The sequence below is a fragment of the Schistocerca nitens genome, chromosome 1 (assembly GCF_023898315.1).
Source record: "Schistocerca nitens isolate TAMUIC-IGC-003100 chromosome 1, iqSchNite1.1, whole genome shotgun sequence".
Taxonomy (NCBI): domain Eukaryota; kingdom Metazoa; phylum Arthropoda; class Insecta; order Orthoptera; family Acrididae; genus Schistocerca; species Schistocerca nitens.
Window position 1 is genome coordinate 597,928,920 of NC_064614.1, and position 18,024 is coordinate 597,946,943.

General features: G+C 42.5%; 1 protein-coding gene across 1 annotated transcript; it reads right to left on the reverse strand.

The window, feature by feature from the left end:
- Window positions 1-7,395: 7,395 nt before the first annotated feature.
- Window positions 7,396-14,412, reverse strand: LOC126262261 (uncharacterized). Its single transcript, XM_049958793.1, has 3 exons — window positions 14,352-14,412; window positions 7,672-8,531; window positions 7,396-7,407 (listed from the first exon to the last, which is right to left on the reverse strand). Exons 1-3 carry the CDS (start codon window positions 14,410-14,412, stop codon window positions 7,396-7,398), a joined length of 933 nt encoding a protein of 310 aa, XP_049814750.1.
- Window positions 14,413-18,024: the final 3,612 nt, after the last annotated feature.

Below are 18,024 nucleotides of genomic sequence, written 5' to 3' on the forward strand. Positions count from 1 at the left end.
GCCCGAGGCAGGATTCGAACCTGCGACCGTAGCGGTCTGCGGTTCCAGACTGTAGCGCCTTTAACCGCTTGGCCACCACGGCCGGCACTACACGAATCTACATATAAGAAAAAAGGGATAAATGGATGAATGTATGATCTAACCATACGACATCAGCGACGGACCATCGCTGTTCAGTTAAGGATCAGTCACCGGTACGTCAGCCGAGCAACATATAATGTGAAAACGTAGACGACGATTCGACAAAAGCATAAACGAAAGAGCGGAAAATATTTGCAACTCACAGTCGTTTATTCACTGTATAAAAAACCGGAAACTGTAACGATACAAGTGCTTTGCTTTAAAGGGCCATGCTGTTACGTCAACCATTATGATCCAGTGGCGATGAGATTCCGCTTGTAGCGTTAATTTTGATACCGATTGCCGTCGATTCAAATAACGCGTGACTCTTGTGATTGAAAAGATATGAAGACTTTGCACCAGGAGTAACCAGTAACGGTTGTGTTTTAACAATGCCACACATACTGACAGGCAGTGACTACCAAGTCTAATTTATAACACTATCTGTACCTACACAATGAAAAGAAAGAGTAACTGCATACTGGCGTCAAGCTTTAAGACTTCGCGCTGGTACAGAATAGACTTCATCAGTACAAGACATATGTTGAGTCATTGTGCTCTGCTCATTCCATTGTCGGAGTGAATCGTCAGGCAACTGCTATTAACTGCTTCTGTAGAGTACCGGTACACTAGCAATTGTTAGTTATGACAGGTCTCTTACATTATGCATCAAGGGCAGTCCTTAAATAATTACAGCGAAATCCATTACTTTGGCAAATAAAACACTTTCCCAGTTTTATTATTTGGCTATTAAGCTGTTATTACTTACTTTACAATTATGTCAATGTACCGAAAACAATTGAAGGAATAATACCGTGCTTCCGGTCGTTCTGCCGAGCTTCTGTTCTTATTTTCTGTACCATATTTCGACAACCAAACCGGTCGCGTTCGTCAGATACTGTGAGTTCTGATGTTAACCTTCCTGGACTCAAACCAAGCTGTGAAATGTTGTTGGTTGACGCCGCTATTTGTAACAGAGTTCGATTCCCGACACCCACTGCGATCTTTGATGTTCTTTTTCTTTTTCAGAGCTCTTACTACATACCATCTGGCAAAATATCTGAAACGCATTCTCAGCAATTATGCGGGGAAGTGTAAACATCACGTTCACAAGTCCGTTGACTTCGTACTTTGCCTCAATCTATTGCGGCTCCAGGATACGAATATTCATGTTAATTTTCCCTGTGAACTCCTTCTTTACAAGAGTTTTGCTTTCGTATTCCTTGGAAACAATCGTGGAAAAGTTCAACGATTGCTTCACAGAACTGTTTAGGCACTTTCTGACATCTACAGATTTCCTGTTCGACGGAATATATTATGAACAAACCGGGGGCGTAGCGGTGGGTAGTACTTTACCGCTTGTGATGGAGAAACTTTACAGGGAGGAGTCTGAAGCAAACATACTAGAATCCGCCAAGTTGAAACCAACGTGTTTCTAACGGTACGTGGACGACAAGTTTGTGGTGTAGCCATATGGAACGGAAGACTTTCAAGAGTTCTTGGAACTTATCAAGTCTATCTATCGCAACAGAAAAGGAGCGATGGAACGTGGAGAAGGCCATGTACCTGTTCTTAACGTGTTAATTAAGGGAAGAAAGGATGGATCTCTTGCTCACAGTGCATATAGAAAACCTGGGCGGCCGGCCGCGGTGGTCTAGCGGTTATAGGCGCTCAGTCCGGAGCCGCGCGACTGCTACGGTCGCAGGTTCGAATCCTGCCTCGGGCTTGGATGTGTGTGATGTCCTTAGGTTAGTTAGGCTTAATTAGTTGTAAAGTCTAGGCGACTGATGACCTCAGAAGTTAAGTTGCATAGTGCTCAGAGCCACTAGAAACGGAAACAAAATATGAACTGTATGCTTAGTGTAACATCGAAAACATTTCTTTTCCTGTATTCGTGAAAATATCTCTGAAATTATGAAACAGACGTACAAAGAACTTGCGTAATGTGCAACTGTATAAGAACAGGTGCTTCGCGTGTCTACATTGCGAGTTTGAACATGTCTCTATGGCTAGGCCTCTTCATAGTTCTATAGCCAGCCTACAGCCGTTTACGCTCCGCACTTGAAAGATATCAAAAGCTCTGCCATTTGTCAGGGATTTCCTTAAGCTGAATCGACGGTCTTACTAGTAAAGAATAAATTTATTAAAGCTTCATGCATGGTGTGACATTTTTCACGCATCTCATTGTTTATGACGTCACATCTTTTGAACTGTGTATCGTACAATGGTATCTTTGTGTAGGTTGATTCAGGATGTGGGTAATATCTGCGATATATGTTGAGAAAAGAGTTAGTAGCAAAGAAGTAATAAATTTAAACTATAACACCACTCAACACTCAATAACCATTCAAATCATAATTAAAAATTCAAGAATGATAAGATGTTTCCAAAAGCTGGATATCTGCATGAAGGTGCGTCATTTGCAAGTACCGGTTTCTCGTCAGTAAAAACGCCTATTCAGGTTTATAATGTTTATATTTCCAGAATGTAGATGAACAATTAAGGAAACCCAGCTTTCGGGAAGTTATCCGCGTTAAACGTCAAACCACAATATGGGTTATCATGATAAAATTAAGTACACCCAAAAGATGCTTGCAAAAACGTACAAAACGTGACTTCTGAATGAACCAGACTGAATAACACGACGTAGGATACATTATTGAATCCGGTAAACATCGACCGAATAAAACCAAAGAAGTAAAAATTAAAATCCTGTGTAATGCGCTTACTTCCGACGTATTGATAACGGGCCGATGTGGTGCAAGCAGCCCGTTGAGGCCAACAGGAAACTCCATATCATTCTTGACCTTTTAATCATTGTAATTTTATTGATAATTTGAATGGTTATTGAGTGTTGAGCGTTGCTATTGTCATTCATATTCTTCGTGATGTTGAAGACTACGTGCGTCTCCGAAAGCCGGGTGTGTATCGCATTCGATGCGAATGTGCCATGTCTTATGTGGGGCAGACTTTCACAACAATCGAGGAGAGATGCAAGGAATTTCAGCGACACGTCCGACTAAGACATACAAGCAAATCAAAAGTCACCGAGCACTGACTCGAATGTAGTCATGAAATGAAATACAATGAGACAAGTATCGTGGTACAAACGTCAAATTTCTGGACAATACAATTAAGGAGTCTGTCGAAACAAAGGTGTCAAAAACCTAATAATTAAGGACGGAGGTGCCGGTCGAAATAACGGATGGGGTTGGGACTCGATTTATTAAAATCTCGCCGGCCATCACATCCACCAGAGTTCGAGAACGCTGGCGGAATTTACGATTCACGGAATATCAGAACGAGTTCTGAAAACTGAAAGAGCGTAGTGGGCATTGAGACTCCAACTCTGCTGCAAATAGCAGGTCTGTGTGGCTGATCCCCGCGGAGGTTCGAGTCCTCCCTCAGGAATGGGTGCGTGTGTTTGTCCTTCGGATAATTTAGGTTAAGTAGTGTGTAAGCTTAGGGACTGATGACCTTAGCAGTTCAGTCCCATAAGATTTCACACACATTTTTGCAAATAGCAGTGTGAGACCAACAACAATTCACAGTCTGGCCGGAGTCCAGGCAGCGAGAGCACTTGCAACAAAACTCGCAGCACCTGAAGAAGGGGGTAGGGTCGGTCGTCGAAACACAGTGTAGCAAATGGAAACAGTAATTCGGCAGAACACCCGGGAGCACACCATTAATCTATCATACCTAGAAAACCCGACAGATCAGTTGAAGGATAACCATGACCAAGTATTATGTAACTGCTACCGTAGACAACACGAACATTTTTAATAGTGGTCCGGAAACTCAGAATCCAAACATTTAAATAATCTTTAAGCCCATATGTCCGCCTCCGTAGTCCAATTTTCACCGCGACAGACGCTCATGTGGGGGGACCTGCGTTCGACTCCTGGAACTGCTAGCGATTTTTCCTTGGTTAAAATAGTGGGCCGAGGTGCACTCAGCTTCGTGATGCCAACTAGGAGCTACCTGATTGAGAGGTAGCAGCTCCGATGTCGGAACATCGACAACGGCCGGCTGTGAGATGTGTTGACTCCATGCCCTCCCATACTGCATCTGATGATGCAGACCCTGAGGATGACACGGCGGTCGGTTGACTACCGTGTAGTGTTCAGGGCTTGAACACGGGGTTTCCTTGCCTTTTTTATGAAAAGTTATATTTTTAAAAAATATGTATTTAGAAAATTGGTGTCTTGTGTCAGAAACTAACTTATTAAAACTGATGCAACAATTTGAAAAGTACTCCACTTTCTAACCTAGACAGGACACCGAGTATTTGTGGAAACTACTTTTGCATTTTGTGTTGCGGCATATAACGAAGCACACCAGAAATACGCTTTTATAACAATGTTGTCTGAAAGGCATTTAAAACGGATGATAGAAGCACAACACTTCATTCTTCTTCAAAGCGATCTCTATTAATCGCAGTTCACTTTCGGCGACGTTTATAAACTGGTTGAGAATAATCAAACAGGTCTCCTTTGAAATACACTGCGCAACAGAATTAGAGGAAATTTTTCATAGCCACGTAATTGTCTCCCACTGTGAGGCAGAAGTTTGAAATTTTGCTCAAAGGTACCTAAAACATTCCTCCGTAGTGGTGGAGACGGCACTCTGGTGATCGACGTCACTCCAAACAGCAAAGTGTCGACACATGCGAAAACAGAACCAGAGCTCAGAAGTTCATGTGAGGCTAGTGATGCTGTATTGGCACAACATTTCACCACTATTCTGCACAACACAACGGTGAACGTGTCACACGATGGGAAGGTAGTCACAGCCTCTCTTACCCACATTTCACCATTTCTTTTGACGCCTCTGCGATGGAATTCAGAACCGCCAAGCCCAGAGTTGAAATCACTCGGTTTTCTTGTGAGTGGCCAAGGCAAACATTTCGGACACTCTGTCGCTCAGAACGGACACGAAAATGCCTCAGGGCGTGGCATAGAGAGTGTCAATGAAACCACCCCTTTCCTTGGAGCATTGATTCTCACATATTTCACGGTATAAAATAACAGTTGACATTGCAGTGAGCAATAGGGCGAGATTCTTGACTACCTTTGACATTTCTGACTTCGTCGAACGTTTCAACCCTTCTCAAAGGACGTTGCAGGGCTGCATCCCCAGTGAACGTGAACGCACCCCTGTGGATTGCATCGCGGCCGGAATGTTTGCTCTCGTATTGAAGATGGAGCCACTAGGGACCGTTCAAAACCATTTGACGAAATTTGAACTTCATCCGAAGAAGTAAAGGGTGCTTATACTTTTTTCGGACGTATTTTAAAAATCATCCTGTTCAGTGACAACTTGTAAAGTAGTCCCAGGTGCCTGCAGGCAGGCAGCTGGACTCTGAAGAGTGTCAAGGGGTTTCTGCCTGCAGCAACTGTGACTACCGTACAGCTTTTCTCTACAACACCAAGAAAACAAAACATGACACTAACGAGCTAACAATCAGCGTAATATGCACGCATAAAGTGGCTCCAGTGCTGTTGCGTGGCTAATAATATGCAAGGATACATAGCCACTATGAGGTTACGTTGCACGATCCTTGTCATTTACGCGCGCTACAAACTACTCAAGGTCAAACGCTACTGCAGCAGCAGATAAGGGACTATGTTGCTGCAGTAGAGTTTGACCTTTAGTGGTTTGTAGCGCCCTTAAGTGACTGACTCAAGGATTGTGGAATGCAACCGCATAGTGGCTGATGTATGATTGTATTTTATTAGCCACGCAACAGCATTGGAGCCACTCATCCTGCATATTACGCTGTTTGTGTCATGTTTTGCTTTCTTAGTGTTGTAGTTCTCTAGGCCACTCTGGGATGGTCTTTGGTCTCTCTGGGTTCTCTCGGCTCTTTTATCTCTCTCGACAGCAAATAAAAACCATACTGGTTTTTAAAATCCTCACTAAAAGTGGGCGGGTGCCACCGAGGTTTTGCCGAACTGGCAGGTCTTAGAGGGACCATTTGAAGTTTTATCCGCGCCTGCGTGAATGTCGTATCCCCTGCGTCACCGCTGCCACAGGAGCACACGAAACAGGAGGGCTTAAAAAGAATAAGCACCCTTTGCCGTTTCGGATCACGTTCAGATTTCGTGGAAACACTCCAGAGTAATGCGATCACCTTCGATGGGAGTGCTGCTACATAATGTCCTTTGAGCATAGTTCATACGTCCGACTATGTCAGCAGAGACATATGTTGCCAAGAGTGTCGCCATGTCGCTCACTGCATCGCCAACTGTCGTTGTTGACTGCGAAATTAGTGCTAATCAACTCTCCGAGGAAGGCAATGGGTTCATTGACGCCCTTTACGCCAATCCCTTGAGCCTTTTCGTGGCCATTCTGAGCGGCGGTCTGTCTGAAATGCTTTCCCCGGCCACTCACAAGAAAACAGTGCGATTTCATCTCTAGGCTTCGCAGTTCTGAACTCTATCGCTGAGGCGTCAAAAGAAAGGTGAAATGTGGGTAAGAGAGGCCGTGACGACCTTACCATTGTATGACATATCCACGGCGACGGCGAGCAGAATTGCGAAGAAATTTTGTGCCAATGTGTCGTCATTAAACCACCTTACACGTCACGTGAACTTTCGGCTCTGGACTTTTTTTGCATGTGCCGATGCCCCGCTGTTTGAAGCGTTGTCGAGTTCGAGGGTGACGTCTCTGGGCGCCACGCTTTTTCAGCATTATAGGAGACGGTTGCAGGCACTTTTGACCAAAATTTCAAACTTATGCCTCGCAATGGGAGACAGTTACAGAGTTTCGAAAAAGTGATCCTTTGATTCTATTGCACAATCTAGATTAAAGATCTGTTGCCACGTTGTTTCGATATTTATCGACGTATAATGCTAACAGAGGAGCACTGTGACGGAGTCACAGCGGCAACACTGTTTTTACAACTTCGAACATGGCTGACGTTTGCAGCAACCGCATACACAAATTTGAAAAATATGTAAAAATTTGCCAAACGGTTGCATAGGTTTTCTATATACCTTCACCAGGTTTCCTCACCTGCAAACGTCAGCCATGTTCAAAGGTGTACGCTTCTTATCCGCCCATGAATCAAAGGCTGTCTCAAAGTACAAAGACATCAGAAAGAAGATCCTAAACACAGGTAATTACCTTACCTTCTGATGAAGTCACTCTTAGAGGTGACGAAACCTGGTCAAGGTATATAGAAAACCTATGCAGCCGGTTGGCAGATTTTTACATATTAAAAAAAAACACTGTTTTTGTGAGGAGACAAAAAAGTTGGAGGGAGACCTTTGCTCACATAAAGAGCTGTAAAGAGCGTAAATTAAATTCATTTAGTATCCTATAAAAATATAGTGCGTATTGACAATTAACATTTTGGAGTCTATGGAAGGCTTCCAAAATATCTTTGTTTTCTAATATTTGTAGCTGTACTCTGCATTTGGAACTCTTCAGCTACTGAATGTACGAGATCACCACAAATTTTCATATTGTAAGGTTTATTAAGACTGTTAAGCTTAGGGATCACTTAGTGACACATTAGAGTTAAGCTGTGTGCTAAGGAAAACTTACGTAATACATAAAATGAAACCGGTAAACTTGCCTTATTATTGCTTGATGGTGTTTGACACACTCGCACAATTCGATATACATTCTGGTAGAATCTTTGACGTTCTGCTCCTGATCTCGGTTGAATCTGTTGAGATTGAATCCAGTGCACGTGGATGGCTGAACCTGGTCTTCTGCTGACTCCTCCTGTCTCAGCTGTGTCAGCCGCATGTTGAGGATATTGAGCTGCCCCGTTACGTGGCTCATGATCGAGGCGAAGAACATGTCCATGCCGAAGCTGGAGAAGTTCCAGTAGAAAACGGTGTGGCACTCCAGCAGGTAAATGAATGAATACCAGCCACGGTTTTCCTTGTGGAGGCCGGGGAGACTGACCAGTGGCATCGGGTCCTCCCTGCTGTCTGGTGGCACGGGCGAGACGAGCGGCAACACGCACCACATCTGCCCCAGGACGCTCATGTACGTCAGGCAGCCAATCGTCAGCCGCTTGGTCTTCCGGCATACCTCCTGGAAGACTGCCATGAGAGTGTCATCCCTCTCGCAGTATGGCCGCTGTAGTGCTACGAGGCCGTTCAGGTCGCTCACCAGCCGGCTGTATGTGTCGCCGTGTTTGAAGCAGTGGACCATCTTGTAGACTCCGTTGAAGCAGCACACTGCAGTCACGACGGCGTAGGTGATCTCGGTCATGTCCCCCCACAGCAGCCAGATCCTGACGATATCCAGCCCTATGATGGTGAGCAGGCTGCCACACACTGAGGCGAAGTACAGCGGGAACACGCAAGGTCGCCAACCACTTCGGGAAACTGGCCGCCACACCCCGCCGAATCGCAGAATCTTCACATTGCGGCGTAAGACGTCGTCCCAGGCTGAAAAATACAAGGGTTGCACACTTTACAGAGCTTAAAAGATGTACCACACGACTTCTGAAGCAATACTTCAGAACTGTTAGATTTGGACAAAATAATATTAATAAAAAACAATAACACTTCACTCCAGGTGCTCTTTAGAGGATTTGGTAGGATATAACGAAACTGCAAATCGTCAGAGAAATAGCGTGCTTAAAAAATGCTATTCCTCCGACACTGTAATTTTATTTCAGGGAACAAAATTCATATCAGGTTCAAGTAACGGAGAAATCAAGGCTTTGCTGATATGCAAAGCAAGAATCGTCACTTTTTCACTATTTACAAGACAGTATTACAGAATTATTTCAAAAGTAAATTGACTAGCACTAGATAAGATATACTGATATCCTCTCGGAGAAATATTCTACAAAATTTCAGCGCTATTCGTCAGTGACGTCGTAGGGTACCGAATCAAGCCGCAAGTAGAACGTTTTAGTCCATCTAAGTAGCGTACTCTGATCACAGTTGAAAGCGCCATGACCATTAACGACAGGTGTGCACACTCGAGTCTCAGGCTAGGATACGTGCTTCATGTGTGACAGAAGTTGCACACTATTTCAGTAAGGTGTCAAGGTGTACACTGCAACTCGAATGCACTACTTCTTTGGGGTCCTGAAGATAAAATAATTTCAGTTTATGAGGGATGAGCAAACAGTAATTACTATGATGTGTAATACAATGAAAACCACAAACTATAATCACATTTACATTCTGGGACAGCCTGCATGGTTGGCTCTCCCCTTCCCCTTTCCACACACTCACGACCACCCGAGATGACTGCAGTGGGTGGCACATCCAGCATGGATATCAGATCTCCATTAAATCAGTCACCTCCTGTCTCACCCTTGCACCCTCCCACCTACCCACAAGTTCAAGGTCAAGGGGCCTGACAGTAGATTAATGGGACTCATAGTCCCTGTAACCCAAGACGACTCCCAATGTCCCTGCATGAGTTTGTGGCATCACAGGTCAAAGTTTGTTTATTATTCACAATTGTATGCCTTATCACGTACAGTGTTTTTTATTGTTGGCCGTAACGGCATCGCCGGCTGTCAGCTGCAGCTACGTTATTGGCAAGACTGCAGTGGATTGGTGGCCGAGCGGTTCTTGGCGCTACAGTCTGGAACCGCGCGACCGCTACGGTCGCAGGTTCGAGTCCTGCCTCGGGCATGGATGTGTGTGATGTCCTTAGGTTAGTTAGGTTTAAGTAGTTCTGAGTTCTAGGGGACTGATGACCTCAGAAGTTAAGTCCCTTAGTGCTCAGGGCCATTTGCAGTGGAATGAGTGCGCTGCAGCCAGTGCCCACTCAACTCCTCTGCACCAAACTGATTCCCTGCAACAATCTTGTGGCCAGAGCAGTGACGTTCTATACGCCCACCAACGCCATAAAAGTTAATCTTGTCCAGTTTCACTTCCATAAATATTTATCGCAGTGGTTCTCTTGGAGCTCTATGCTGTAGATCTACGTTCCCCCCCCCCCCTCCCCCTCCTCCATGTGACGTAATCTCTCAAAGGAACCGTCCAGTCAGAATTCAGAGGGGCTCAAGGTTCAGTTCCCTATTATGAAACCAGAGGATTTCAGGCACGCAGTCTAATTAAAAGGGTTTTCTGAACCTTTTCTAGCCTTGCACATACGACCACCGCAGTAGGTGACCTGCCAGTGTTTAGCGCCCATTATTCATTTCAACATACCTAATATGTAGAAATATTGCAGTACATATTAAACATATAGATATTACAGAGCACTGGTATGGGATCCTTACTAGTTAGGATTTTCGTAAAAGTTCAAGAAAGGGTAGCTCGTTTTATATTATTGCGAAGTAGGGGAGAGGTTTCACGAATATCAGTGTGAACACGAAAATATTTTGTTGAGTCCCACTTACATAGAGAGACATGAGCATTGTAATAGAATAAAAGACATCAGAGCTTGCGTGGAAGGTACCATGCGTTCATTTTCCCCAACATGCTGTTCAAGAGTAGAACAGTCGAGAAAATAATGTGAAAGTGGTTCGAGCAACTGCCCCGATCTCTGTATCCCGAAAGATGGGAATGCTGCCTACACCACCGAAATGGATATTCTGCGGTCCTGACAGTCCCGTGAACGTTGGTAGTGCTTAAGAGTAGTTCGTAGCAGTTATCTTGTCACGTCTAATTTTCGTATACCGTAAACCAGGTATAGTTTGACCGATTTTCAGGTTTAAATGTGATTATCTGTGAAATTTATGGTAGTGAACATAGGGGTTTGTATGAAAGCATTACATACCAATTAGATCAATACATTTTCTAAAACGCAGGGGAAATAACATAAAAAATTGTAGGAGGTCAAAGTTTGCATGGCTTTGGGGATGCATTGACTGGTTATATTTCCACCCAAAGTGTCTACTACCATTCCATTTGTGGTCACTTTGACTACGCAGAGATAAATAGGATTGATCTAAAATTTTCTTAAATGCTTTATTAACCCTCATAACAAAAAAAACTTCGTATGATACGTAAATTCAACAGAGTGTTCCATCATCAAACTTGTAAGTATAATAAGGATGGAGTACCACACACATAGCTCCAAATTTAGTTGAGCCACCTTAAACCTCAATCTTCATTTCAAAATATCCGATGCAGTAAGAACTAAGGTTATCTGTTCTTCATTTAGCTAGTCAATATCTGGAATTCGTGGCCAAACAAACTTCATTACTTGTTTTTGGAGATATTTGACATTATATGTTATACCTGAATAACTGCCTAAATCATAATAACATGGAATTTGAGCGATATATATCACTGACATATGTTTTTCTTGGTCGTGTGCACATTAAAAACTACAAATGAGCCTTCGTCTATATACCGATGGTTAATGATTGTGATTCCTTACTTCCACACTGTTTTTGGCATCAACATTGTTTAATAAATTGTGCATTTGGCGTAACAATGATCAGTGGTCAAAGTAACCCTGAAACAGAGAAATCATACACAGGTCCTCAGAAACGTGAAAAAAATTAATCAGTAGTCTGATTTGGAATTAATCGAGTAACATACATGATATATTTGAAAACTACTTGCAGTAAAATGATATCGGTAGATTTTACACAACCAATTATAAGTCGCAATAGGTTGCGCAAGAAAATTGGCACTATATGGCGTCATCTAGTGTATGTTGATGGAACTTCACCATCAAATTGTATATACTAAACACTCAACAGGGAGCCAGCAGAGAGCTGTAAAACTTTTGGTGTATGAGTGCTCTAAGTAACCATGGCGGTCCAAGTATACTCGGTTTACGGTAATTTTAGAAAAACTCAGTGACCCATGTCATGTGCTATGTGTTATGCTTACTTTGAATGTTATTTAACTTTCATTGATACAGCTTGCCGTGTTTCCATGGAAAGAATTTTTTCAATTCTTCACTTTAAATAATTCTCTCTCTCGGGGCAACTCACAATACTGGTATTTACGACCGTTCATAATTGTAGTGGCATCGTGTCTTTAGCAATGGGTTTTGCATTCGTCAGATCACATTGTAGTATAGTTCGTAGCAATTTGATGGGTTTAGTTAGCCGTATTTTGAAAGGCAGTATTAATGAACGCTACCAAAATTTAAACTTTTGGTGTGGGTCTTTTACCACGCGAGACAGATTTTGCCTGTGAAAAACTTATTAGTTTGATTGCTATTTACTGTTGAAACTGAATTATATAATGAAGTTTTTGAAAAGTAACTTTTTGATAATAACTTAATTGTGTTCTCACAGCTGTAGATAACAATCTGCTTTGTCTATAAATAACATAAAATAATTGGCGAGTCTATGATCATTGTCACTGGTCAACTTAATTGCTGGTCTGATAGCTATTTATGTTTTTCATTATTATTATTATTATTATTATTCAAATATACGTCTCAACGTATTTCGACAACAACTATCATCAGAAACAGTCGAATATGCAGCACATATGAGGGGAACTGGCGTTTTTACAAGAACTACAATAATATATTTATAGAAAAAAATGAAGACATATCACTTTCAAAATCTCGATACACAGTATTTCGTCAGTTCACTTGTTCGCTTGTGCAATGACTAGTCCTGCTTAGTGATGGAGCCTACTTTAAATAACAATATGTGGCGGTTGGGTGGCGTTAAATGCAATTTGTCTTGTTACAGCAAAATTCAGATTAACGTCTCTAAATTGCGCATGCAGTCATTTCACCAAAAATAATCTACAAATATAAAGAATTCGACTAACTAACAGCCTTTACGTGCCGTGTATACAATTTCTCAATTATCCTGCATATGGCGTATTTTATATTTGTCGGTGTTGGGATGTTTTCCGAGGGAACTCTTATTCTGATCACACACGAACTCTCTAAATCGAACTCCAAAGTCCCCGCCTGTTTCTAAAACATAAAATTTAATACAGTCTCGGTATTTTATTTTATAAACACCCCAGTCCATGAATTTATTACGTTTATCACCGATTCTGTGGCGTAGTCTTCGTCCCCAGGTTCCTTTGGTGCGAAAGCCGACGTTCACTTTAGCTTCTTTAAAACTATGCGCCATTCCCTCCAAATAAATGTTGACACCTATTGAACCTATCTTCTCTGACAAACGTTTATATGGAGTGTTCAGAAGACCGTTGAACACAGATTCGATTATAAATGCCGACTCTAGGCATCCAAATATGCATAAATAGGCCTATTTCAAGTGATAGATCTACCGTACCCTTAATCTTCCACTTGAAAATGATATTAGTATAATTAGTATATTAGTATTAGTATAATTAGTATAATCATGCAAGAGATCAGAAACAACGGATATAATAAGTGTGATATGAAGAAAATGTTAAACAAGTTGAGGGAGAAAAAAGGAAACTGATGACTGTAAACAGTGTGCTTGCGATAAAAATTGTGACCAATGACGTACAGCGGAGCACAGGCGAAGGGAGTGGCGCGTAGTTTTAAAATAGCTTAAATGAATGTCCGCTTTCGCACCGAAAGAACCTTGGGAGTAAGACTACGGCACAGAATCGGTGAGAAACGAAATAAATTCACCGACTGGGGTGTTTATAAAATAAACTACGGAGATGTTTATGTTGGGCAAACAGGCAGGAACTTTGAGGTTCGATTTAGAGAGTTCACATATGATCAGAACAAGAGTGCCGTCGGAAATCATATGAACACCGACAAACAAAAAATAGGCCATATTCAGAAATCTTATACACGGCACGTAAAGGCTACACATTAATCATATTGGAAGAAATGGAAGTCTTTGTTCACGTCAAAAGAGAACCACAGTCCCCGCTTAAAGATAAAAATGTCAGATTAGACTGCTAGCCTGACATCTTGCAACACTTACTGGTGCAGCAGTGCGGCGAATTCGCCGCGTTGGGTCGTGGACTAAATCATTGTGCTTCATGTCCTGTTTATACAAAAAGAAATAGGCTACAATACAGCTTTACATATTGAATTTATTATAAAAATTCTGATTACCCATGGTTTTTAATGTGCTAGCGCTGTGGTCATTGTGATGTGTCCTCCCTCTGAACAATTAGCTTTTGGAGGACTGAAGTTCATTCTATTACACATTCAGTCTTTGAGGGGTACATTACACCACGTGGCAGGTGTGCGTTCTACCACAGAGTCATACGGCTAATGGGTAAAAAAGAACTTGAGTTAGGAGATTAGCGATGCTCAGAAAACTTCAAAGTCGATTTTCTCGAGAATTTTTGCGTGTTGCCTGGAACCGCTCTGGGAAATTGATTTTGAGTTCTGAATAAACACAAAAATACAAAAACCTGGCTGACATGTAGTCTCCTTGTTAGTAGGACATCCACTACTGTCACTTGGATTACTCATGGTGAATAAAATTCGCTGTAGCTGTAATTAGAAAAGTCCTGCATTTGGATAAAGGTGTGTTCGCTACCCGGGTTTCATGACACTAATCCCGTTTTCAGGTGTTACTTAATTACGAACGACAAAACCGTACAAGCCATGTACAAAAATTAACAGATTTACTGATTAGAATGAAAGAGCCTCTGCGAGTGAGGCATGAAAAACGTGGGGGTCTTAGGAAGCAGCATGTGGAGTACACCCAGCATGACCCTGAGCGCCTGCGTCGCCCTGTTTACCTCGAGTCTTAGCAGCCGACCCCACGTTTTTCATACTACTCAATAAATTTGTTAGGTTTTCCACGTGCCTTGTACGGTTTTGTCGTACACAATTAAGTAGCACCTGAAAACTGAATCACTGTTCTGAAACCGGGCTAGTGAACATGCTTTTATCCAAATGAAGGAATCTAAACTGCACTGAAAATCCTTTATTCAGTCCCTTGTTGCTACATCTGAGATATCTTGATGAAATAATAAACCAATCACAGCAACCCGACATAAGCAATGTACTCCTCTCCGTAAAGAAACCAATCGATGACATTGTACAAATGAACTTAATATGTACTTTGGTCTTATCTTAATATACATATTGGTAAGTTAAGCAAACAAGTTACCGCCTGATGTGTAGGCGTTTTAATAAAGAATTTCCAGTACTTTCATTTTTACGACTATTTATATTACGTGAATACAGTTTTATTCTGTAATGTTACTCAGTAAATTCCTTGTAAAAATTGCCAGTGATTATAGACTATTGCGATATTTCAGGTTTTTGTATACGTGTTTGCTAACTTGTTTGCTTGACCAGTATCTACCACGTAAGTCGCGCAAAATTGTGACGCTCGATACACATATAGCGGTGCTCCCACGCCCTCTAGCGAGCGCCACGTCTTCTTCTGCACCGCACACAGTTCACCTTGACACTACAGTTCTAGCTTTATGCCTGTCAAGTTTCTTGCTGGCATTAAGTTTTTTATTTGATGAAGTTTAAGCCTCAATTGATGATACACGTCTGGTATGTTAAAGTCGTGTTCTTCATATGCACTGTTTGGCATGTATCAGAGGTTCACATTTTATTATTCTTCGCTGTTGTTTGACTATAATCACTACTGTAAGACAAGTAAAATTATGATACGTAAAAAACAATTTTTGTTAACTTATTAGGTCACCAGATAATGGGATAATCCCGAAATGCGCCGGCCGCGGTGGTCTAGCGGTTCTGGCGCTGCAGTCCGGAACCGCGGGACTGCTACGGTCGCAGGTTCGAATCCTGCCTCGGGCATGGGTGTGTGTGATGTCCTTAGGTTGGTTAGGTTTAAGTAGTTCTAAGTTCTAGGGGACTTATGACCTAAGATGTTGAGTCCCATAGTGCTCAGAGCCATTTGAACCATTTGAATCCCGAAATGCGTCAAGACAAGGAATCACAAAGAAATTCACAAGCAACAGCTGAATATTTTCGAGCAACCATACAACTTTATTAAAATCTACTCCATAATTTCAAATGAAGGAACTTTGTAATTACAACTGCTGCGCGTTTTATTCACCATAAGAAACCCTTTTTATTTCTGCTTGTACCTTCGTGCACCAACCGCAAACTTGAATGCATCTCCAGTTGTATAAAGCTTGAAGATGCAAGTAATCAATGAAGCTCACTACATAGTTAATTTCATGAGACAATAATAATAATAATAATAATGAAAGCGATAGTCTTGGAAAGCGCTGAATACGCGACCATCCAGATTAACCTCGTAGCAAGGATCATCACCAGAACCGGGCTGAGGATCTTGATAGGAAAGACCAAATTCATCATGAATAACAAATATGAACGGAGAGTCCTTGCAACAGAGATAGGTCGGATTGCGAGGGTAAGTAGGCCTACCTCGGCGCGACCAGGTAAAAAACTGGACTAAGCGGCGATAGGCGATCTGATCTCAAAAATGGAGAGACCGTGTGGAGTGACTAAAAACTTTTACAGCAAAAATTGCATCTCCTTGAACACTAAACTAGACACTACAATAGCCCGGACAGGAGGCCTGTACGCCAGTGAATGTTTCTCGATGAACTACAGGGTAGAGAAGTAGAGAAGTTGGAGGTCCTTGAACGGAGAATTTTACGAAAAACCATGGCTGCAATTGAGGCTGAGGATTACTGAAAACTTCTGAAAAAAAACACCAGAATGTGGAAAGGACTGCCGAGACCACGAGGATAAGTAGGTCGATATGTTTGGGACATCTGTACAGAACGGACAAAAACAGGCTATCCAAACAAGTATTCGATTACTGCTGGGACAAGAAAATCAGCAAGACGCGGATTAAAGAAGCTCGGAAAGACCCGACGAGCGAGGTGGCGTAGTGGTTAGCACACTGGAGTCGCATTCAGGAGATCGACAGTTAAAACCCGCGTCCTGCCATCCAGATTTTGGTTTTCCGTGATTTCCCTAAATCGCTCCAGGCAAATGCCAGGATCTATCCTTTGAAAGGGCATGGCTGATTTCCTTCCCCGTTCTTAGCACAATCCAAGCTTGTGTTCTGTCTCTAATGGCCTCGATGTCAACGAGACGATAAACTCAGTCTTCCTACCTTCGGAGACACCTTGACGGGTCCCACATCCCGGTAGCCCGCGCGGTTTTTCGAAACAGGATATAAAGCTTGGAAGGGTTTCAAGTCGAAAGAAGAACTACAAAGACCGGACGAAAATGGGTGAAAAACAAAAGCAACTACATATTGACACTGTGAAGAAGTATTGGAAACGGTGGAAGCTCCTTACAAACAAAACAAAGTGAAGTCGTAACGTGATTCTAAGTGGTCAACCTGCCAATAAAAAAAGCTAATAAAGTTAGGTAGATAAATATGCAAAACTACATAACGCCTCATTGAAAATATCTCCAAAAAGAAGTGTACTTCAAAACTCTCTTTACTGAAACTTAACAATTCCACCATTACCAGAATGTCTCTATTCTTCCAAAACACTTACTCTGACCGGGAAAACAGATATCGGAAACCGGAGAACAAAAAATTACAAGAAAAACCCTCGGCCCAAAATGCATATGTGATTATTTCCGGCTAAGAGGTAATAAAGAAACCAAACAGTACATAGGTAGTCAAAGTGGCATTAGAAACTGCGGATAAAATTTTTACGACCGTATGAAAGGGAATGAAAAGAGGTTACGGTAAAGGTTAGACCGCAGTGAGCAGAACCTATGAATATTTACAAATTATTGGCTTGGTGTATAAGTACGTAGCGTTTTTCCATAAGTTTAATAAACACAGGGCAACGACCTTGCCGCAGTGGATACACCGGTTCCCGTGAGATCACCGAAGTTAAGCGCTGTTCGGCGTGGCCGGCACTTGGATGGGTGACCATCCAGCCGCCATGCACTGTTGCCATTTTTCGGGGTGCACTCAGCCTCGTGATGCCAAGTGAGGAACTACTCGACCAAATAGTAGCGGCGTCGGTCGAGAGTACCATCATAACGGCCGGGAGAGCGGTGTGCTGACCCCATGCCCCTCCTATCCGCATCCTCCACTGAGGATGACACGGCGGTCGGATGGTCCCGGTAGGCCACTCGTGGCGTGAAGACGGA

Coding starts and splice junctions, on each gene's coding strand:
- LOC126262261 (XM_049958793.1), bottom strand. CDS start 14,412: ATGAGTAATCCAAGTGACAGTAGTGGATGTCCTACTAACAAGGAGACT. Junction 8,532..14,351: donor GGAGACTACATGTCAGCCAG/GTTTTTGTATTT, acceptor TGTATTTTTCAG/CCTGGGACGACGTCTTACGC.